General features: G+C 31.3%; 4 protein-coding genes across 4 annotated transcripts; 2 read left to right on the forward strand and 2 right to left on the reverse strand.

The window, feature by feature from the left end:
• The first annotated feature begins 2,450 nt into the window (after positions 1–2,450).
• LOC130963544 (nudix hydrolase 14, chloroplastic-like) lies at positions 2,451–7,151 on the forward strand. Its single transcript, XM_057889651.1, has 7 exons — positions 2,451–2,752; positions 4,924–5,029; positions 5,192–5,269; positions 5,813–5,905; positions 6,001–6,093; positions 6,166–6,264; positions 6,738–7,151. The coding sequence occupies exons 1-7, from the start codon at positions 2,535–2,537 to the stop codon at positions 6,972–6,974; spliced, it is 924 nt and encodes a 307-aa protein (XP_057745634.1). The 5' UTR covers positions 2,451–2,534; the 3' UTR covers positions 6,975–7,151.
• On the forward strand, positions 2,864–5,262 carry LOC130963529 (pentatricopeptide repeat-containing protein At5g56310). Its single transcript, XM_057889633.1, has 3 exons — positions 2,864–4,612; positions 4,924–5,029; positions 5,192–5,262. The coding sequence occupies exon 1, from the start codon at positions 2,907–2,909 to the stop codon at positions 4,536–4,538; it is 1,632 nt and encodes a 543-aa protein (XP_057745616.1). The 5' UTR covers positions 2,864–2,906; the 3' UTR covers positions 4,539–4,612; positions 4,924–5,029; positions 5,192–5,262.
• Positions 7,152–7,970: 819 nt separating the features above from the next.
• On the reverse strand, positions 7,971–11,268 carry LOC130963536 (copper chaperone for superoxide dismutase, chloroplastic/cytosolic). The gene is made up of 6 exons (XM_057889643.1): positions 10,933–11,268; positions 10,818–10,847; positions 10,537–10,609; positions 10,152–10,286; positions 8,567–8,790; positions 7,971–8,435 (listed from the first exon to the last, which is right to left on the reverse strand). Exons 1-6 carry the CDS (start codon positions 11,167–11,169, stop codon positions 8,172–8,174), a joined length of 963 nt encoding a protein of 320 aa, XP_057745626.1. The 5' UTR covers positions 11,170–11,268; the 3' UTR covers positions 7,971–8,171.
• Positions 11,269–21,145: 9,877 nt separating this feature from the next.
• LOC130971007 (non-specific lipid transfer protein GPI-anchored 7-like) lies at positions 21,146–23,640 on the reverse strand. Its single transcript, XM_057897083.1, has 3 exons — positions 23,186–23,640; positions 22,639–22,683; positions 21,146–21,505 (listed from the first exon to the last, which is right to left on the reverse strand). The coding sequence occupies exons 1-3, from the start codon at positions 23,514–23,516 to the stop codon at positions 21,411–21,413; spliced, it is 471 nt and encodes a 156-aa protein (XP_057753066.1). The 5' UTR covers positions 23,517–23,640; the 3' UTR covers positions 21,146–21,410.
• Positions 23,641–24,273: the final 633 nt, after the last annotated feature.

The following is a 24,273-nucleotide window of genomic DNA, read 5'->3' on the forward strand; positions in this document are numbered from 1 at the left end:
AACGATAGTGAATCACAAACTTCTAATGTTCAGGAAAAAACTGATCCATCTTGGAGATATGTTGCTTTACAAGTAATAAACAAAAATCATATTACCAATGCTTATTTTGTCTGAGTACTTTTGAAAGAGAAAAAATTAATGGAATGAAGAAATATTTGGCAAAGATAAGTGGAGATATTAAAAAGTGTTCTAAAGTTCTTTATGACGTAAAAAAGAACAAATGGAAGGTTTATTGAAAGGAATTGGGATTGTAACTTGTAGATGAATGGTAGAGGTTGTTTGGTGGTTTTGCTCCATGTTTACACAACATGGCAGTTCGCATTCTTAGCCAAGTATCTGCTTTTTCGGGGTGAAAAAGGAATTGGACTCTTTTTTATCAGATTCATACGAAAAGAAGGAATAAATTGGAGTATGATAGATTAAATGATATTGTGTATGTTACATACAATTTGCGCCTTAAAATCCGGGTAACATATCTTTCATATTTTCATTTCATATCATTAAATTTTGTGTAGTTAATATGTTTTGGGTAATGGACAAAGTTGTTGAGAAAGAGTATGATCTTCTTTGTAATGTTAAAAATTTATTTCATGAGTATTATAATTTATTTTCTGATAATTTATTACAATAATTTTAATCTTTAATTTATTACTAATATATTATATATTTCGTTAGATAATATTGACCCAAATAATTTTAAATATGATATGTAAAATAAAAAGAAACAAATTACATAATATTACTATACAATTTACATGCATGTTTGTAGTGTGATATGTTTAATTCTATCCAATAGATATATTAGCGAAATACGTATCATTGATAAACAAGTAAAAATTTATAGTCAACTTTAATAATATTGTGTGAATTAATATTTGGGCAGTACGAGTTTTTTTGGAGAAAATTCACACGAAACCAATGCAAAAATCTACCAATGGCTTGAGAAAAGAGCACATGATCATGTTAAAATCCAATTATATAATAGTAATATAGATAGATAGATATGTCATTTTTAGGCATGAAACAAGTCAGCCACACAAGATTTCACGCTTAACATGCATTTTCTATAATGTAGTTAATTGTTTTGAGCTTAATCTACAAACCTGCTTTATTTATTTTTTTAAATACTAAGCCTAACCTCATATTCTATAGTCTAACCTAGCGTGGCTTAGATTTGTTAAAAAGGCTTGATAGTTTTTTGTTTTACCGAAAACTAAAATAAAAAAATGTTTCAAATATTTTATTTCTTTTAAAAAACTAATTTAAATGAAAAAAAATACCAAATTTAGTTTTTATAATAATAATATATCAATTTGTAGTGTATTTTAAATATGTAAAAGTATTTATTAAAAACTATAAATATTTTAAAATTTTTGTTACTTTTAAAAGATTATTTATGTATCTATTTATATCTTAATAGACCAGGCAACCTTAGTAGGTCTATTAGCCTAATTTATGAATATGAATTTAGTCTTACCTAAAAATAAATTTGGACTTTTAAAACTACCTATGTATAAAATTATTTTATGACCGACCAGATTTTGGGAGCTGCATATTTTTTAGTCATACATTATAATTTAAGACCAAAATTTATGTGTTCGTGTTTTGGTTTATTAATTCTGTAATTTGTATGTTTGTTTTTTTATTATTTTTATCTTCATATTTTAATTCCTACAAGATTAATCTGCTTTTCAAAAATATATAATTGTAACTTATTTTATTACTTTTTGTTCTAAACTTTAATTAATTATATTGTTTCTTAATGTTATCAAGTTACAACATAGAACGTTTTATTTTCATGGCCTTTTAAAATATCAGTTATTTTTTGAGATGATCCAAAATAACTAATTTTTTTTTGGAATTAATTCAAAACATCTTTATTTATAGTTTTTTGGAGTTATCTTGCTTTTCTAAAATTGCCATCACAATAATAGAAGGAAAGTTATCAGGTTCTACTTCTCTTAATTAGCATTTTACTTTTGCACAACCTTTTAAAATTTTCACTACAACATGTTGTGAAATCACTCATTGATTTATTTTTAGCTATTTTTACCACTCAATCTTAACCAGTATAAAACTCTCCTTTATTTAATTTATGAGAATATATTATATTTTTATCTATTTATTTATAATCATTTATATCATTTTTATATATTTATTTATAATTTTATATATTATTTTATTATAGATTAAATTATTTTTTACTCACAATTCAACCGCTAAACCAATAAACATAAACTAAAAAGAATAGTGTTTCGTTGACTGGTTCGACCTTTTTGGCCTGGTTCAATTTTTTAACAAGCTTAATAATAACAGTATGAATCTTTGTATTACGTTGGACCTTGCGTCATACAAAACTTTCCACCACATTCACCCGGCCTACCCATTTTCATAATTGGGCCTTAGAAAGTCCCTACTCATTCAGCCCCAATAATCACGACACTTGGACACGTGTACAACAGAGAAGAGAAGTGATTCTTTCTAGCTGCTTGCCAGGTGTAGCTGTAGTAGGGGAAGCTTAAGCTGCTTCTTCAATGGCTGTGGCTATTCGCAGTGCCTCCGTCGTGTTGAAGAAGAAGTTCAGTCCGCTTGACGCTCATAATAGTAGTATTTGGAGGAAGAAGAAGGGTTTCATCTGCAAGATGTCGACCAGCGAGTCACCGAACTTGAGTCACAGTATCACGCTCCCCAATAAAAAGTCCGAACCCGTTCGCATACTAGCCGAACCCGGTGTCTCCTCTTCTGATTTCTGGTAACTCTCCCCCCCCCCCCCCCTTTTTCTTTTTCTCCTTTTTGCGAGCTTTTAATGTACCAAATATTCTAGGAATAGAGAGTAGTAGTACCTATTAATTTGCATGAGGTTGCTAGTTATTTTCTTTGTTGTTGCGATCCATATGAATTGATGAATGACTGGAATAACGTTGCGTAGTTCGAGGCAATTGAGTCGGGGAGGCGCAAGAGCAGAGCAGGCACGAGAGCTGCTTGGGCGTTGCTCAAATAAGAGGCATCTTTGCCAAATGCAGGCCGTCATGCTTACCACAGGTCTTGTTGAAGATGACATACTCCTCTCGCGATTCATATACGCCTCCGCGTCGCTTGGTTTTCCCTCGTATGCCTACTCCGTATTTTCCAACACCCACACGCACTGCCCCAGCATCTTTGTCTACAACAACATTATATGGGCTCTCTCTTCCTCCAATCCCCCTCTTGCCTTTTCAATCTTCAACTCTATTCGTCGCCTTAGCCTCAGGCCCGACTCTTATTCTTTCCCCTTTGTACTCAAGGCTGTCCTCTGCTTAGTAGATTCACCAATTGCCCTTTCCCTTGCTTCCCAAATTCACTCCCAAGCTGTTGCTGCTGGGTTGAACTCCCATCATGAAGTGGCTGCGTCCCTTGTTCGCGTGTATTCCTCTTGTGGCCGTTTGTCTTGCATTCGGAAGCTCTTCCATGAAGTCCCACTCTCTTCCAGGTATACTTCCCTGTGGAATGCTATCCTTGCTGCTTATGCCAAGGTGGGTGACATGACCACTGCACACGACTTGTTTGAGAGTATGCCTGAAAAGGATAGGAATGTTGTTTCGTGGACGACCCTTGTTTCCGGTTACTCGCAGAAACATAATCCTAATGAGGCTATCGCGCTCTTCCGACGAATGCAGATTCATCGTGTGCAGCCGGATGAGATTGCAATCCTGGCTGTGCTCTCCGCCTGCGCTGATTTGGGTGCTCTCGAGCTTGGCGAGTGGATCCACAACTTCATCGAAAAGCATAAGATGCATAAAATTGTCCCCCTGTGTAATGCCCTCATAGACATGTATGCTAAATCTGGCAACATAAGTAGAGCACTCCATGTGTTTGAGAATATGAAACATAAAACGGTAGTGACCTGGACAACAATGATTGCAGGACTTGCTTTTCATGGTCTCGGAAAGGAGGCCCTCCATATGTTTTCTTGCATGGAAAATGCTCAAGTCAAGCCAAATCAAGTGACCTTTATTGCCATCCTTTCTGCTTGTAGCCATGTTGGGTTTCTTGGACTGAGCCGCCGTTATTTCTCATCTATGAGGTCCAAATACGGAATTGAACCTAAGGTTGAACACTATGGCTGCATGATTGATTTACTTGGGCGAGCTGGCTATCTTCAAGAAGCAAAGGACCTGGTTTCACAGATGCCTTTTGAGGCAAATGCTGCAATTTGGGGATCCCTTCTTGCTGGTGCAACAAGATACGGCAATGCTGGGTTAGCAGCAGAAGCGCTGCATCATCTAATAAAGTTGGAGCCTCATAATAGCGGGAATTATTCGCTGTTATCAAATACGTACGCTTCACTTGGTAGGTGGAGTGAAGCTCGGATGGTAAGGAAGGCTATGCGGGACACAGGTGTGGAGAAGATGCCGGGTGTGAGTTTTATTGAGGTGAACAACAAAGTATATGAATTCATTGCTGGAGACAAATCAGGCATCTATTTTGTTGACATATGTGATGTCCTACATAGCATAAATGGGCAGCTAAAGATGGTTTATCATATAGTGGACAGCTAGATGTTGATGGCTGACATGGACTATTGTTCCTTTTTAGCTAGCACTCCTATCGATATTATTACTAATTACTAAAGGTTAGTATTGATGGTAACCTGACGTGTCCAAAGGCATGTGGCACTGCTGGCTTCCTCATATTTTTTAACAAAGCATTAGTTATGTGGAGTGGGATTGTTTCAGGATTTCAAAGTTCAGTGTAATTGCTTTTGATTTGTATCAAATTAGATATTGGAGGTTTCGTTCAATTAGATGCTAGGTTTTGACAAGTTCCCATGAGATGTAATGTTAGAGAATTGATAGGCACACAGTTTCTTCTTGTTATCATGCTATATAAAAAACATGTCTCAGTTGTGGTGGTTTGGTTTGGTTTTGATGTTTTCCATTGCAGGAATGCTATTGATTCCTCTTTATTCAAGCAATGGTTGCATAACTTGCAAAGTGAGACTGGGATTCTAGCTGATGGCACCTTGGCTCTGAGACAAGTTCTAATTCAGGTAATTGCATCATCAGTCTTAAAAAAGTGGATATGATTTCTGATAATTAGGCCTTGTTACGTGGTAATATAAGTAAATGACTAACCTGTTAGTCTTCGAGTCTTATTCATGTTCTCAAATCAAAATCAACGAAACTAGTTGGACTCCTTTTGGTGTAAACAGGGTGTAGACATGTTTGGAAAGCGCATTGGGTTTCTCAAATTTAAAGCTGACATTTATGACAAACAAACGGGGAAGAAGGTATTGGATGATTTACATAATAGGTTATATAAGCCAGTCTATGTTTCCATTTTCATGTGTTAATTTTAGCAAAGGGATATGAACTAGTAGACATTTTACCTGTTATGCTCTATATATATTATTCAAAAATAGCTTCTTGTGCTTCAATACCCAAAAATTGGATTCCTGACTATGGCAAGCAATGTATTAACAGTATTTGATTCATAGGCATACCACATTCTGAGCTATGTGGTATCTAAAATGCACAACTATTAGGATCTTTTGCTTCTTACCTTATGTTCTCAGGCATCATCATTCCTCTTTTGCTTGTATTTTCTTTGCACTTGCAATCTTCAACATCTGCCTGAGGTCTCATGTACATCAAATTCCTATATTCTTGAGATGGGTATCTCACATCCATGTGCATATAATTCCCACAAATCAAATATGCCTGGCATATTAGATGGCTGTGTACCAAATATCTCATTGTTTTATCTATTCACACTTTTTAACCTCGCACCTGATGCTGATTTCTTTCTTTATAATAAAGTAAACTGTGATTAGGTTCCAGGTATTGTATTTGCAAGAGGTCCTGCTGTGACTGTGTTGATACTTCTGGAATCAGATGGTGAAACTTATGCTGTCCTTACTGAACAGGTTCTTAGATGTTGGATCCTTGCAGACAGAACTATGTTCTTTTCAAACATTTTAACTAGAGTTCCATATTATGCTTATTATTTTTTATTTATCAGGCAAGGGTTCCTACTGGAAGAATTATTTTGGAATTGCCTGCTGGAATGTTGGATGATGACAAGGGTGATTTTGTTGGCACTGCAGTTCGTGAGGTCTCTCTCTGTCTGTCTCTGTCTCTGTCTCTCTATACAATTCTCTTCATGGCTTAGTTGTGCCTCTGACAGGTTGAAGAGGAGACTGGCATAAAGTTAAAACTTGAAGACATGGTTGATCTCACTGCTTTCTTGGATTCTTCAACAGGATGCAGATTTTTTCCCTCACCGGTATACCTTAAGCATTCTGCATCGACCTTATTGCTTTATTGGTTTTGCAGATAAATAATTTTGTCGTTTGAAAAAAGAGCTAATAATGCATCTACTGCTTTATAGTTGTGCAATAATTTAGTTTGGTATTTTGAGCGTAGTTTAGTTTCGTGTTATTGTACTTTTAGATTTGCATTTACCAATCAGTGAGCATTCAATTCAATTTCTGGCTATCCATGGTTCAATCTAACAGTATTTGATAATCCTCGCTTATGAGTATTATTTACTTGTATTAAACTGTAGTTTATTCTTAACTCATGAATTTTGTTATATGCACTACGTAATTTCCACTTTTTAAAAAATATAAAATAAAGTAGATTTTTAATTCACGAACTTCTGAATTTATCTGGATACTGGAATCATAATTTGTGCATTTCACATATAAAGTTTGCCCTTATTACTTCATTAGGGGGTGATCTTTTCACTTATTTTAGGGAGGGTGTGATGAAGAGATCAGTATCTTTCTGTACCGAGGGCGTGTTGACAAGGAGATCATCACACAGCTACACGGGAAAGAAACCGGCCTTCGTGATCATGGGGAGCTGATTAAGGTACGTGTAGTACCATACAAGAAACTGTGGCGCACCACGGCAGATGCCAAGGCTTTGGCGGCTGTTGCACTGTTTGAAATGGCTACCAAGGAGGGGCTATTGCCTCCTTCACCAACCTAACTTAGTAGCCTTTCTTGGTATACTGCTTTAGAAAACATAAAATGAACTTGGTAAAGCGCTTGTAGAAAGAATTTGGTTATCGTTGCCTTTTGTATGCAGTGGAGCAACGTCATACTTTGGAGGTTTTTTTTCCCGAATTGAATCAAGTTTCTCTAAAGTGAAAAATTGAAAATCTAATTACCCTTGAATCAATGGAACGAGACTTGTACTAATGGAATGAGACTTGTACTTATATTCAACGGTAATCATTTTTTTATTTTATTATTTTATAACTTTTCTCACTTTATATTTTTTTAATCTATATTGAGCCAGTTATGCGAATTATTGTCACTTCGTAATGTACCTACTCTTTTATATATCTTCAAGACCAAAAAGCCACCCTCTCTAAAGTTTGCTTACTCTTAAAAGGTGATCATTCTGGCACACCGTAACCAAAATGGACATGTTGACCAAATAAAACAAATCTCAGAAAATGAGGAGTTAAAGGCTTTGCTGCTATGATTGTAACTTGCTCACTATAACACAGCAAATCACTCGGGTTCTAGGGTTCAGTAGAATGAAGAAAACTAAAATCAAATGGCAAAAATATAGAAGTGCTATTACAATATTGATGTACCTACTCTTTCAATGTTTTTAGCACAATACGGAGTTATTTTCTTATATAATTTGCTTATCCAAATTCACAAAGGCACTCCCATCCTCGAGTCCTTAAACAAAAACTATATATTACCTTTCTTTTTTTTTCATGAAAAATAAAGGTTTTGCAGTAATCTTTCTACATCTTTCCCAGAAAACCTGTAGCATTCAAGGATCTTGAAGAGTTACATGAGATGTGCACGGATTGACTCAATTGAGTGAATACACACTGTAGTTTGTGACTACTCAGTGCACTCCCATTGTCCCATGATTACGCCTAAATATATTGCCTCATAACCCCACTAATACGATGGGCACGAAGAAATTATTTGAGTACCTAACCTTTACAATTCGTACACCTAAATATAAGTGTATAATTTATTATGAAAAATTGAAAAAGTATAAGCTCACAGAATGTTACAAACTTACAATGATGCACTAACCCACAAAACGTGACAATAGTGTACAAACCCTAAAAAGCATAAAGGACTAGAGGGTGAAGAGGCATCTGAATCGCAATCCGTTGGTTTTCACTTTTCAGGGAATTACTTTTATATGGATTCAGACCTTGCTTGTGACAAAATCTCTGTCACTTGCCTCCCAAATGGTGGTGCCATCACACGTACAGAGTTTTTTGTAGTTCTCTCCCACCCCTGCACTTCTGGCGATTACAGCAGCAGCTATACCATGTTCTGATTTGTTTTCAGTTGCATATACAACCACTGATCGTCCAATAAGATCACCTACCTTGAGCTTTTCTTTGACTCCAGTGTAGAAGGCTTCGCCCTTTTCGTTAGCTTCTAATATTCCCAGGTCGCCAAGTGGCTGAGGGTCAAACAAGCAACTTAAATTAGTGTTTACTAATATCTATATATCAGTTGTTAATCATTAAGAGATAAAGGTTTATGCCAAATATCAGGCAAAATATATGTCCACAGGTCATGTAAAAAGCAAACCTGTTTAGCATCTTCCCCGTCTGTTGGATTGTATACTTTACCAGTGCTAGCTGCACCTCTAGTCAGGTCCCCATACTCATTAATGGACCAACCATGCTTTCCTGGTGACAAACCACTGAAGTTGGCTTCAATCCTAGCTAGTTCCATGTTTACTTGAGCTAGGCGAACAACTCCAAAAATGTCTGGACCTTTGAATTCAGAAACAGCGGCAGATATTAAGAAGTCTGTAAAGCAAAAGAGAGATTTGGTTGAATCAAAACTGATGTCACAGCTGAAACAACAAAAAGGAAAGTAAAACATTGTTGGAAATTGCATTAATTGGACTAAGTTACTAATAACAATTCAATGACAAGATTATTAAATGCAAGGAGATCTAGGGACCTCACACGACAAAACAAGATCATCTGCAAGCCATTGTAGTGAATAGGCATAGAAAATGATCCAGCATGGGAGGATCATCAAGTTTAGCAGGCATTATATTTCTTAAGGAAACAAACTTGGACAGATGTTTACAACTGACAATCCTACTGTGCTGCTATATGTCAATTCATCAGTTTTCTTCATTTTCTTGTTTTGTTTTTAATCTTGTAGTTTTCTTTATTTTCACAAAGAGCTATTGATAATGCATGTATTACAAAAGGCAAATAGCTCCCATTTCATGTATGAATAAAATGTCTAAACACAACAAAAATAATATTTCTCAAAATAATAACTTCTTTTAATACAACAATAACAAAGCCTTTCCCCATTGGTTAGTGGTTACATGGAGCAAACAATGCCATTACATCCCATCATAAACAATATCTATAAATAAGTCATTCAAATCCAGATCACATAAGATCTACATCTTCAGAAAAATTTTTCAGAACAAAAGAAACTGATAAAGAATAGAAACGTTATCGGAGACAATAGTGTCCCAGATAAGATCATTTCCAATAAGATCATTTTCAATCATCAACCTCTTAACATATATATCTACAGAAAATGGGGTTTAGCAAACATATAAAATTAAGTCTTTAGTGCTACTGCCAAATTGTTAAGAAACTGTGTAAAGTGAGAGCCAAGTCTTCTAATGCATGCTTTAGTTCATTAGACTATGAATTCAAAGGAGGTAAAGACAAATACAGGCCAAACCTAGTGTGTCATGAAAATGGAAGCATTAACAATCCTATCAACAATAATGAGGGATAGAAGATGCGCCCCCAATATAGATGTATCAAGATCCATTTTTTCACCTGATCTAATAAGGATTGCTCAAGGTTGAGCCTGATAGGTATAACAGCTGATCATGTCCATCAACATACTAGCATCATTTCATAATTATCTTATTCTAGTACCCTTCCTAATAAGAGGTATTATTGTAATTAGAAGTTAATTGAAGTTTGTTATCAGTAGTTACTAGTTCAGAAGTTGGTTTCTCCAATATTCCTAAAGGCCTAAGGGTTCAGGGTTCATGCACAAAAAAATTACTTGACGCAAAACTGGTCATACTCATTATACTTGTTACTCAATACTCATCAAGTAGAATAAAGTGATAAAATTTCCACTGATAAATCATAACCAAGCGAGAAATCTACTAGCAAACCTTCAGGTGTTCCCTGTCCGATTAATCGGGCTTTTCTACCAGTCTGTTCCAAAGCTTCAGTCATGGTCTTCACCGGAGTTGAACCACGAATCCTAACTACCTGATTGCTCAAGTCCACCTCTACATCCTTCACTCCTGCAGAAAGTTGACAAGACCAGTTTGACATAAATGATGAACACTCCAGTGTTGGATGCCATAACTGAAATTTGTGAACTGATATATCTAAAATGAAAATGCATTTAGTAGTATATCCGTAGAAAAGAATAAATTCCAATTCATTAAATTACTCCAAAATCCAAACAGGTTGGTTACTTGTGAATAGAAATTAATTGCACGAGCCGATCCAGAGATTCAAAGAAAACATTCATCAGAACAGAACACGTACCATTGATGGTCTGCAACTTGTTTTTAACAGCATTAACACAACCTTCACACTTCATATCCACCATGTACTCCGTCTACACCAAATCAGAAGATCGTACAAATTAACTAAACCAATTCCATTACAAAGAATCTATTCCCAATCCCTAGTATATCTATAATAATAATAATTAGCTGAAGGATTAACCTTAGCTGAACCTAGACGAATAGATATCTATCCAAATTTGTACTTGCACGGATGCTAATACAAGAATAGCGAGAGATAGAGAAGATAACGAAACTGACCAGTAACTCCGGCAAGGAAGAATGATGGTTCTGTAAGAGAAAGATATAATGAATAATCAATAATTAATAAGTAAGATGAGGAAGATTCTAGAGAGATATTAAAAAGGGGGAATACCTGAGAAGAAGTGTTGTGGTCCATTTGGAGAGGGGAGGGCGGGGCAGCAAATGTTTTAAAGAGACCGAATCGGTTGGGGTTGAGAGAGAAGGGTGAGTTTGGCGATTTGGAAGATTGAGAAGGAGAAGAAGAAGTAGAAGAGGATAGAGAAGAAAAGGCAAAAGCAGCAGGAATAGCAGATGCAGCAATAGCAGTGGTAGTGGTAGTTGCCACTGTTCTCAGAAATGCCATATTCATAATTGATTATTTTTTTTCTTTATGTTCGCTGTCTCATACAACTATGCTTACGGCCTTCCAGGTTTACTCATCTCTCTCCTCCTTACCACTTCTAGATTAATCCACAGTCCACACCTTCCCTTCCATTCCATTCCATTCATTTTTTTTCCTGTTTTTAATTTATTTTTCACCATTTTGTTCTTTCTTTTCTTTTTTCCACTTTTAATTCAATCTATATATTTTTCTTATTGGGTAGAATTTTGGTGACGACTCTTGGTTAAATTTTGCTATTTATATCCATATTAAGATTTTTTGAAAAATAATACTGTAATTGATTGCCAATATTTATAAAAAATTTAAAATACATTTATTCAATGTTTAGTAATTTGTAAAATATACTTATAATAAAATTTTTCGTAATATGTAGTTTTTCTTAACTAAATACTCTTCTAATTTCTAAAGAATAAAGACATTTATTGGCAAGGATGGACATAAGGGGAGGCGAGTGGCGGTCTTGGTCCCAACTTTTTTTAATAATAATAAGTTATTATATATAGTTTAATTTTTTTAAAAAAATTATTTAGTATTTAGTATAGTATAAATAAAAGTTTAGTCTAATTTAAATATTAATAATTTTTAATATCTAAAAAGTAAGTAACAATATTAAAGAAATTTGAAAAAAATAGTATTACTAATATTTTTTAATTAAATAAAAATTTTTAAATCTCATATAGTGAATTCTTTTTCTTCTTGTGATCGTCCTTTTTTATTTATTTGGTATTAATTCTCTCTGTTTCTACTGCTACAATTAAAAGATCTTTTTTAACTATGAATATTGTGAAAAATAACTTAGAAACAAAATAAAAGACGAATTTCTTATTAATTGTCTTTCAATTATATTGAAAAAAATTACTGAAAATTTTGACACAAATTCTATTATCAGTGAATTTTATGATACGAAGAATCGACCACTTCGTTAGTAAAAAGTATACACATATTTTTTTACTTTAAAATATATTCTCTGTCGATATATTTTTGCAATACATCTTATATTATATAATTTTTTTTACATAATTTTTAATATTATATGTGTTATTGGCCCCCATAATATTATTTTTGGATTCATCCCTGCTTATTGAATTATTGGATATCAAAATGAAAACTTTTGAAGTTGTTTACTTTTCCATAAATTTAATTTCTTTTTTTTCCTTTTTAACTTTTCTTTATTAGTGCTTTCAGAATATTTGATATATACAAGAATCAAAGAGAAAATATTTCAACATATTTAAATTAATTAAACATGAAATAAAATTAAATAAATCATAATTTAACTAAATATTTCAACGAATATATATTAACACATATAAGTAAAATAACTAGTTTGACTAACTGGTAAGTTGGTGAGAGACAAAAGACTACTAAAAAAATTTTAAGCGAAGAGATTGATAATAAAATAAAAAGTTAATTATTATTATTATTCTAATGTTTTGAATTCAACCAAAAGAATTTTTGGAGTTATTTCCTTTCAAGAATTCTCCTCAAGTTTTTGCAAATTCGCCCATGCACGTGAACGGCCTATTTGATGACCAATTTATAAAAGAAAATTATATGGTATAGATCTAAATTTGTACAGATTTAAAGATATAATGATCTAAATCATACATCCTAAAGCTACACTTTTCACTCAAAATCATAACTCTTCACAAAGAAAAGCGTCACCTAATGGAAAAAAGTAAATTAGAAGATTTAAGAGAAGAAATAATTAAGTTATCAAAATTAATAGATCAAAAATTAATGATTTTAACTAACGTTAATTGTAATAACATCGAATTCTTAAAATCAATACAAAATGATTTTTCTCAAAATCTTTATTTTACTATAAGTTTTATTGAAGGACTTCAAAAACCTAAAAAAACTTATTTTTCACACGGAATTTCTAAAAAATGTTACCATGGAAATGATTCTCCACATCTTTATCATACCTTCAACCCACAATTAAATTCTATAGTAGATATGCTCGAAGAAATATTAGTATGTATAAAATTTCAAAGGGATAAGGAAAAAGAGAATCCCAAAGAAGAAAAACTTCAAAATATAATCAACATAACAGATCTAAAAGTAAAACCACCATTAAAATTATGAATATTGAAGAAAAATTAGAAGAAGTTACAATGCTTTTTAAACAATTAAAAATGGCTCAAGAAAATAATATTATGAAACATGGTTTTCAAATAGAAGAAGAGTTAGTTAATTCTGAAAATATAGAAAATGAAGAACACATTCTAGATTATTCAAGTGACGAAGAACCAGCAATTCCAATACAAGTAAAAAATGAAGCTGGAACATCTAAGGATAATCAATCTCAATTTAAATGGGAAACAGGTTTTGATAATTATGCTTTTAAAAAAGGGTTTATAAATAAAGATTCAAAATATACAAAAATACCATCAAAATACGTTCCTAAAATCTAGGAAATGGAAGGAGAAAGAATGCTCGATTTAGACGGCAAAAAGACCAAAAAATAAATTTTCGAAAACTGGTTAAATTCCTTCTTATTAGAAGCCTTTACTAATCCAAAACTTAGTGAATTGTCTGGAAGAGACATTTGGAATTACATAGGGTTTCATACTAAAGGAACTATAAGAGATTATATGACATCAATAGAAAACTAAATAATAGAAGAATTAGAAACAAAAACAACAGCTTATGATAAGATATTATATATAATGATGATTCTATATAAAGAATTTTTTGGAAAAAATATTATAGATCATAGACAAGAAGTCTATAATAAAGAATATCAAGAAGCAAAAAACCATTTAGCTAATATTCAGATATATGATTTATGTAATGTGGAATCTTATATATGTGAATATAGAATACATTATTACAAATTAAAAGAAGAAGATAAAAATCATTATCTTAGTATGTACATAACAAAACTTCCATATCCTGCTAATGAATTTATAATGGGAAGATTTATAAGAGAAATAAATAGAGGAACAATTGAAAATAATTTTGGTGGAGCAACCTCTGCAATAAGAGAGGAAATAAAAGAACGTTGTATGCAAGAAGCAACTCAAAAAAAGATTTGCAAATATAATCAGAATTTGCTGTCAGGATAATGAAGAGATACCTCAAAAATATGGTCTTAATAAAAATTTTCAAAGAAAAAGAAAATATCAATTTAGAAAAAGAAAATACTATCCAAACTGGAGAAAAAAGAGATATTTTAGAAAAGAAAATAACAATAAAAACAAAAGACAAAGAAATAACTATTGCCCGAATAAAAAAGAAAATTGTAAATGTTGGTATTGCCAAGAAGAAGGACACTACGTAAATGAATGCCCGAAAAAGAAGGATAAAAAGGATCTTACTAAACAAATAGAAATTGCTAAGTCTTGTTTTATGGAACTATTAGAAGAATTTGATGATAACTTAGACTATATTTTTGAATATGTCTCGGAAACAGACTCAGAGACTGAGTAATAATGTTACATTTATTACTATAAAAATAACAGAAAAGTTTATAAATGCTTTCATAGATTCTGGGGCAACACAATGCTTTGCTAGTTCAAATATAAAACTTGATTGGAAAAAATTAAAGAAACCATTAAGAGTTAGAATAGCTAACAAATCAATACATAAAATTGACCAAAAAGCAGAGATGATTGAAATTTTTATTCAAAATTATAGGTTCATTGTTCCATATATATATATGTTAGATTATGGAATGAATTTTATCATAGGAAATAACTTTTTAAAGCTATATCATACATTCATTCAAGAATTAACATATATAGTTTTAAAAGCCCCACACGATTCTTCAATAAATCAAAAATCAAAACGTATAAAAATACCAACTACTACTATAGATAAGATCTTAAAATTTAAAATATTTTCTATATTAGAAACATGTTATTTAAATTTATACTTTCAGATATATATTCCAAAACATAATCTTGAAATAAAGATAGAAGAACTTTTGGATGAAATTTGTGCTGAAAATCCTTTAGATATTAAAAATACAAATAACAAATTAGTAAGCATTAAATTAAAAGATCCCACAAAAGAGATAAATGTTCCAAATAAAATTCCTTATTCCGCAAGAGATAGAGAAGAGTTCTCATTAGAATGTAAAGATCTTTTGGAAAAAGGAATTATAAGATTAAGTAAAAGTCCTCATGCGGCTCCAGCTTTTTACGTTGAAAACAATAATAAAATTAAAAGGGAAAAACGAAGAATGGTAATAAACTATAAGAAAATGAATGAAGCAACTATTGGTGATGCTCATAAACTTCCAAGAAAAGATTCTATTTTAGAAAAAATCAAGGGAGCAACTTGGTTTTCATCTCTTCTTGATGCAAAATCAGGATATTGGCAACTTCGTTTAGACGAAGAAACAAAGAAATTAACTGCTTTTACTTGCCCAACAAAAGAATCAACAAGTGTGTTGCTTTATGAATGGAATGTATTACCATTCGGATTAAAGCAAGCCCCACAGGGGCGGAGCTAGATAAAATATTGGAGGGGGGCAAAAAATATTTACACAATAAAATAAGACTAAAATAAAATTTTAAGAGAGGCTAAACTGAAATTTACATATAATTTACATGTAAAAAATTAAAATTAGGGGGGCCATTGCCCCCCTTTGCTTGTACCTAGCTCCGCCCCTGAAGCCCCAGGTATTTATCAAAGATTTATGGAAGAAAATCTAAAAGAATTAAATAAATTTGTTTTAGTATACATTGATGATATATTAATTTTTACAAAACAGGATAAAGAAGATCATCTTCAAAAATTATTAATAGTTTTAGAAAGATGTAAACAGAAAGGATTAGTTCTTAGCAAAAAGAAAGCAAGAATAGCAAAACAAGAAATAGAGTTTCTTGGATTAATTCTATCCACTCAAGGAAAGCTAAAACTTCAACCAAATGTTCTAGAAAAGGTAAATTTATTTCCTAACAGAATAGAAGATAGAAAACAATTACAAAGATTTTTAGGATGTATAAATTATATTTCGGATCAAGGATTTTTAAAGAATATAACAGAATACACTAAAAGCTTATTTCAAAAAATAAGTACTAAAAAAGAATGGAAATGGGATGAAAAAGATAGTATACAAATTCAAAGAATTAAAGAATTATGTGAAAAACTTCCAGAACTTTATATTCCAGAAGAAAATGACTACTTAATAGTAGAAACAGATGCTTCAGACATAACCTGGTCAGGATGTCTAAAAGCTAAGAAAGCTATAAAAAGTTTGGAACAAGAAAAAGAATCACTAGATTCTAAATATCCCCCAAAGGAATTACTTTGCAGGTATATTTCAGGGACTTTTACTCCAACAGAACAGAGATATACCACTCATGAAAAAGAAACTCTAGCAGCAATTAAATCTCTTAAGAAATGGAAAATTGATTTACTACCCAAAGAATTTACATTAAGGACAGATTCAAGTTACCTAACAGGTTTCATACGATATAACTTAAAAGTTGATTATAATCATGGACGATTGGTAAGATGGCAATTATTTTTGTTACAATATCCAATAAAAATTGAATATATTAAGGGTGACAAAAATGTTATTGCAGATACATTAACAAGAGAATGGAGTTCGTCTACAGCGCATTAGATCAAGAAATTCAAAAATACGAACAAGAACTCGAAAAATGCAAGCATTGTCAGCAAATAAGGACACAGATCCAATCCCTCAAGAAGGCCATCGAAGCAATAAAATCAACACAACAACCAAAACCATCAGAGTTCAGCCAGCTAAGCGTGGTGGACAAATCAGGTGAAGAAAAAATTCCAGAAAATAAAACAATTGCTGAAATTATCAAAAAATTCACCCAAGATAAAAAATATTATGTAATTTATAATGGCCCCATGAAAGGAGTATATGATGCCTGGGAGAAAGCAGCACCATTTACACATCAATCAAGAATAATTCATAAAGGAGGGTTTTTAACACTGGAAGAAGCAAAAGAATCCTTCAGGGAATATGAAGCTCTTCATCCAGAGCAAACCCTAAAAAGAGCAGATAAAGCTCCAATTCAAACCCAGAGAACAGGGATAATAAGAAACATTCCTACAAGGGTTGAAATCAAGGAAAAGAAAAGGGTCTGTAGATCAAATCTCAGAGAAACCCTTAACATAGTCCTGAATTGGACTGAAGAAAAAAGGGCAATCTTGGGATATTATCCTATTGCCAAAGAACAGCTAACAAAGCTGGTTATATTTCCAGATGCTTCCCCATCTGACACCGATCAGTTTTTCCAGTATGGATTAATTGATACAATTTTAATTTTTAATGATTTAAAAATTATTAGTGAGTTTCCTGCAGGATTCGTTGATGCAGTAAAGAGATTTAAAAATATGATTGACAACGTAAATCCAAGGGATATATCCCTAAAATTTACAAACAGTCAACCTATTTTTAATGAAGAAGAAGAATGCTTGGTTCCAGCACACCAAGTAATATTCATGTCCGTCTTCCCAGAAAATTTTCAACCAATTGATCAGATACAAGATTTAACAATTTACAGTCATGAAGGAAGGCTAGCCAGTACATTAGCAAGGGTTTTTGAAAGAACTCAAAAAATAACAAAGGAATCTCACACAAGGATTAATTATAAAAGTAGAAATACTCTGCTTGTGTCCAGTAAAAGGAATGAAATTGAAGAAAGAGAGATGAGACTCTTAGTGGAATTTGAATCAGCATTCTACAACTTATCTGGACTCTTAGAAAAGCTCCCCGAAAGGATAAAGAGGAATCTCTGCTATTTGATAAAAGACAGAGAAGACCACAAGTGCCAGCTATGTGTCTCAGAGTTATCTGAAGAAAGCAATAATGAAACGGAATCAACCCACATGATAAAGGAAGAAGACAACGCATCTGAAGGTCACATGATGAAAGAGGAGGACAGCACATCTGAAGCATCTCTCAACATTATTGCATAGTGACGTAAGCACTTAGGTCATAAAACACCAACAATGTAGCTGGTGCAAGATAGCAAACAAGGACGTAAGCAATGACGTCATAAGAAGGGTAAAGATGAGAATTGTCCATCAAACCCAACTAGTATAAATAGGTTGCTTAGGCAATTGTAGAAGGATCAGACAATAGAAAGCAGGAGGCTAAGAGTACTCATATGCTAGGAGAGCAAGGAGGAAGTTGTCAAGGCGATTCTATAGTCTGAAGAAGAATTCCCTTAGGAAAAACCAATTCTAAACTCCCCTCTGGAGTTAGTATCTACAATCTCCCCTCTGGAGATAAAAACATCTTATGTAAATATTCTAAATAAAGGAAGTTTTTCTCCAGAAAGGTACGCCTTTATCCTAATCTCATAGTTATGAATTATTTAGAAAGTTTAGAATTAACGGAAGAATCTGATTATTATAGATTATCTGCCTTACTAGATAATGAAAAACAGGCTGTTCTAAAAACAGAATTAAATCTCAAATCAAATGAAAATTTTAATAAACAAAATCTTTTAAAAGAAGTTTTTAATAGAAAAAATATAATATACTATGGAAAAATTCAAATTGAAGCCCCTATAAAGATAAAATCTGCCAATGGAGAACTTGAAATAGCTTTGATAAATGATGAAGAATTGAGTAAACAGATTGAGAAAATTAAGGATCAACAAAAAAGATCTAAAATTGGATGGATTCATAGTACTATACAAGTCTTAATCAAATCTACATATATGAAAGGAATTAATTCACCAATAAGCTTAGCAATCTGTGACAAAAGAATTACTGATGACCCAATAGATCAAATAATTGGAATTGTTCATGGAAACTTGGCAAACGTAAATGTTAAATTCAATGCCCATCTTGGATATGCTATACCTTTATCAACTGAAAATCTTGGAAGATCTATAAGTTTGGCTTATAAATTTCACAGAAAGAATCTAATGGAACAAGACGATGAACCATTTTCAATTACATATGCAATAAATTATGCTTTAACAAATAGCCATCATAGTATAATATTTAAAAATAGAGAAAGAATTTATGTCGATGAATTATTTCAGAAAATTGTAAAGACAGAAATACCAAAATATAAAGCTATTGAAAACCCAGTTCTTTTACTAAAAGAACCATCAGGAAAATTAGTTTCATCAAATTTTCAAATAAGAGAATTCAAAATTAATAGCCCGTTAAGTTTATCTAAGTTAAAGATCAAAGAAGAAAATTCTGAAATAAAAAAATTAACAAAAAAGGTCGAAAAATTAAATGAAACCCTAAACACTAAGTTATAACAATAAATAAAGAAAAAATATATGTAACCTATCAAGACAAGAAACAAGAGCTCTTTGAAAGAGAAAATCGGTTGAATTATTTACAGTTTTCTGAAATAAATCAAAGAGCATTTAAAGCTCTAAAAATAATCTATGACAAATTGAAAGGAGAAGTTGAAGAGTTAGAAAAATTAATAGAATCTCTAGAAAATAGTGATGAATCGATGATAGAATTTGCAGAAATTCTAAGATAAATAATGAAGTATACAAAGATTGAAAGACCAGAAAACAAAATAAAAAGAAAAAGGGCGAAAAAATTAAAAAGTAAAATAAAGGAGTATAAAAGGGAATTAAATAATCTTCAATTCGAAATTAATGACCTTATAATAAAAAGGATAGAAATAAGAATAAATATAAACAAGTTGGAGCTAAACTTAAAAAATTTATAAATGCCTGGAAAACCATATTATGACTTAAAAGAATTAAAGCTGTTGAAAGAAAAAATGGAGAATGAAGTTGAAAAATTAAAAAGATATTTAGAAACAACAGAAAGTGTAGAAATAAAAGAGGTTTTTGAGGATTTGAAAAATTATATTAAAGAAAAAGACAAACAGATAAAAGATTTTATATACAATAATCCATGCAAAAAAGAATATTATAAACTAAAACAAGATTTAAAAACTATAAAAATGAAATCAGAATTAGTAATAGTAGAAATAGTCAATACTTTTTATGAAATTGTAAACTATAAAGTACCACCAACCAAATCTGTACAAATTATAAACTTATTCGAAGCAAAATATGAAGAGTTAATAAAAATTTTGAAAATAGAAATTTTGAAAAAGAAATTACATCTAAAAATTGGTATCAGAGCCAAGTTAACGATTAAGGGTAACACTTTCTCTTTAAGCAACACTTTTAGTGACACGCTTTTAACTAAGTCAATCGATTAATTATTTATTCGATTTAATATTTTATCAAGGCCGATTATATCGGCTGAATAGTTTTTCAGTTAAACCAATCGATTCTCTGATTTTAATAACTATTGTATTAATATTAAATACTTTTTATTTTCAAGAAAAAAACTTTTATCTTTAGTTTCACTTTACTTTGTGAATTTTCTTTTGAACATTTTTTTAAATATAACTAGACTTTCTTAAAAGATTAAGACATATTTCAAAAAGTTGTATTCTTAGGAATATTATTTTCAAAAACTGAAAAATAGTATAATTGAGTATTATACAAAAAAAATTGTTTCTTTAGTGCAACAAATAATTGGAAATTATTTTTAATAAAATAATGAATATGAGTTCTAATTTATCTTTTTAATTATTCTCCGAATACTTAAGTAATTACAAAATTAAATATATGTATTCTTTTTTAAAACAACAAAAGAGTAAAAATTCAAAACTTTTTTATTTAGATTGAAAAAGTTAAGATGAAATAAGAAAATTCTTTGACAAGAAACATAATAATTAAATAATTAATAATAAATTCATATTTTACTTTTCGTTTCTTCGTATTGAAATATCAATCCACCTTTTTTTATGGGAATAAAATTTTATATTCCAGACAAAAAGTTACTCTTAAAAATAAAATACTTTTAAGAAAAAAATTTAAATTTTTTAATAAACATAAAAATAATATTTTTCCTAAAATGGATATATTGATGAAGTATATTTGTATAGGACGTTGACCTCAGTCAATTCATCGCGGAAGGGAGAAAAATTTGTTACATATTTCCGGGATGAGTCTGATAATAATACCATTCATAAATCATTAATAACTATGATGCAATCAGAAGAAGCACAAATAGGTCTATGAACTGAATTTTTCTCTGCCTCGCTCCCTAAACAAATGTACTCAAATTGAATCAGGGGTTTCCAAATTAATTAAAAAAAAAAAAAAGAACCCGATCGCAATTGAATAGCTGACTAGCCAACATAGGAAAATACATAGATATTAAATCGAATATATAGTGGCGGTTTTCCAAGGGTAACCCCCTTTCCTTCTCTAGTTAAACAACATAGATGCCCAAAACAAGGCCAAGAAAGAAAATCCAGTTACTGCAACTCTTGCTGCACTTCCTTTGTCACTTCCGGGTGTAGCTGCAAGGGTAAACATGTACTTTTATTAGATAAGTTAGAATAATGTAATTAGCAGCTTCTGTGAGTCGATGAATGTTTTGTTAGATTGTGTATTTTTATGCAGAGTCTGAAATGCAAATTTTGAAATATTTATTTTTTATTATCTTTTGAGCAATGCTAGGGGCCAGCAACTTTTGTGATTGGTAGCCAGCAAATAACCATCAATGATAATTTAATGGTGTGAGATTGGTGTAAAATTTCATCCAATGACTCACATTTCTCTGCTGGTTACATGCTGGCCAAAATTCAACAAAATTGCTGGCCCCCTAGACTTTTCCTTATCTTTTATTTTTAATAAAAATTTCAATTTTTTAATATTTAAAAATATAACGTATATATTTAAATTTTACAGGTTCAAATATTAAAAATAAATTAAAACTTTTCATTGTTACTCATCATTCTGGCTACTACTTATACTTGAATTTTAGGTTAGATAAATAGTTTAATTAAATTATTTTTTTAAAAAAATATAAACAATAAATATTTATATTTAATTTTTTTAACTTTTTTTATAAATATTTAAATAATTTTTTAAAAAATTATAATTTAATTTTAAAAATGATATCAAATATTAATATTATAACTTTTTATAAATTAAAAATAAAAAAAAATTATTTATAAACTTGCGCAAACTGCGCTTATGATACACTCTTCATCGTTTATCTATTTCAGCTCTAATTTGAGGTTAAGGGACACCTTTGACAATTCTTGTACGCGCAATAAAGGCTAATAGTTATTTGAATACTCTGTTCTTTCAAAATTAACATACGCGTAAACTCAGATTAAAGAAATTCAAAATTGGTGGGAACGAAAAAGATAAGATTAAAGAAATTCAAAATTGGAGGCGGAGACGCGCAGTTACGAGTTTTTCCCGACCTAATTTGAAGATTAGTTCTTTCATTCATTTAAAAAAAAAAATAAAAGATAATTAGCTGGCCTTTTTGATAAGAGACGATTTCGAAGTGACAGATTTTGGTTTCTCTTAATCTAATCGAATTGGCCGTGTATTTATGCATAGTCGTCATGATTAAGCAATCGGTACAGAAATTAAATGTTTTCCTTTTTATAGTTTATCAAATTGAGGAACTGCTTACCTGGTGGAGTTGTCGTTGAAGATGAAGATGGAGATGGAGCTGATTCTAATAACGAAAAAAAAAAATAATAATAATGATAATTAATAAATGTAAGAAGAATATAATATTTAACAAAATTGGAAATTTGTGGATAAATAAAACCAAAAAAGAGTTTTTAATTATTGATACCACAACCACTTCACAATAAAAAGAGTTCACAAAAACATGGCCTATTATTCGTTGACTCATAACAGGGACAAAAACCAGGAAATCAAAATCAAATGTATATTTCAACAATAAAAAAAAAAAGTTAGATGATCATAATCTGTCACTTACTAATTAATCAAAGATCTTGCCTACCAGTAGTGGACTAGCGGTGGTGTTGTCAGAGCTTGTGACAAAACAATTTTCCTTTTTATCTCTATTGAAAATTGAATACTAACTCTCTTGCTAAGAATTTGACTAATTCGTCACAAAGTCAGCGAAGAAAGCCAAAAGTACTAGTATTTAGATCTAACAAAAAAATGGGGGATAAAAAGGTAAATTTGGCAAAAATAAAGAAGTGTACCTTTGCAGCTGCTGATGCCTTGGGTGATACCGCAGTTACGACTAAGTTCAAGAGCCTGAGTGACGTTGATGTGGAAACTCTCAAGCAAACCGGGAGTATTGAAAAGGTTGCAGAGGCAGGTTAGTTGCGTCGCAACGGTTTGTTTGAGTGGCGTGCAGCAAGAACTTGGTGGCTTCGTTGAGTTCAGATAATCGGCACATGGAATCAGTTGAGAAGCACAAGAGTTGTCACTGCTGCTTGATGCTGCCTCACTCGAACCCATCATGCCACTCATCATTACTACCACCAACACCAAACCAAACATAGAAACATGCATCTTGCTCAGATTCATTTTTTCAGATCTTCTGGGTTTCTTTTTTCTTTTTCTTCTGTTTTGGTTGGTAAGTATTCGCTTAATTGCTGGGCTTGCTCTTACTGTATGAATGTGAAATGAATTTACTTATAGGTGCAATTGCCTGCCTAGGTAGCCAAATTTATTTAATTCAGCTTTTTGGTGCGTTGAATAGGCCCACGTTCTATCCTGCGCGTGACGGCGTGACCTCGCTGCCTTTTTCGTTAAGAATTTTATACGTTAAGAATTTTATACTAATAGGGAAAATTAAAACCACCTTACATGTGTTTTACTTTTATAAATTTGTGAAAAAAAATAGTGAGAATAATAAAATTTTGGAGTAAAGTATTTTATTTTATTTTTTAATTTATTAATAAAATAGTATATTTATACAAAAATCAATTATTATATATTTGTGTATATTTATATATGTTGTTTAACATATTTTTAATATATTTCATATTTTGTATAAATAACTAATTAGTATTTATTTTTTTATATACTTTTCCTATAGTTATTTTATTAAAAATTTAAATTTATTTCTAGTGCATGTTTATGTAATTCACTTTTGTTTCTAATATTTACAATCAGTTTTAATTAACATTTCATATTTCATTATTTTATAACATGAAGATAATTTGGGATGGTTTAGCCAATGTGCTGAATTGGACAACACACTGTTTTCTACAAATATGTGGTGTTTTTCTTCAACTGTGCTCTTTTATTTATTCATTTTTCCATGATTTTCTTTTTCAAA

This window comes from Arachis stenosperma, chromosome 1 (assembly GCF_014773155.1).
Source record: "Arachis stenosperma cultivar V10309 chromosome 1, arast.V10309.gnm1.PFL2, whole genome shotgun sequence".
NCBI lineage: Eukaryota > Viridiplantae > Streptophyta > Magnoliopsida > Fabales > Fabaceae > Arachis > Arachis stenosperma.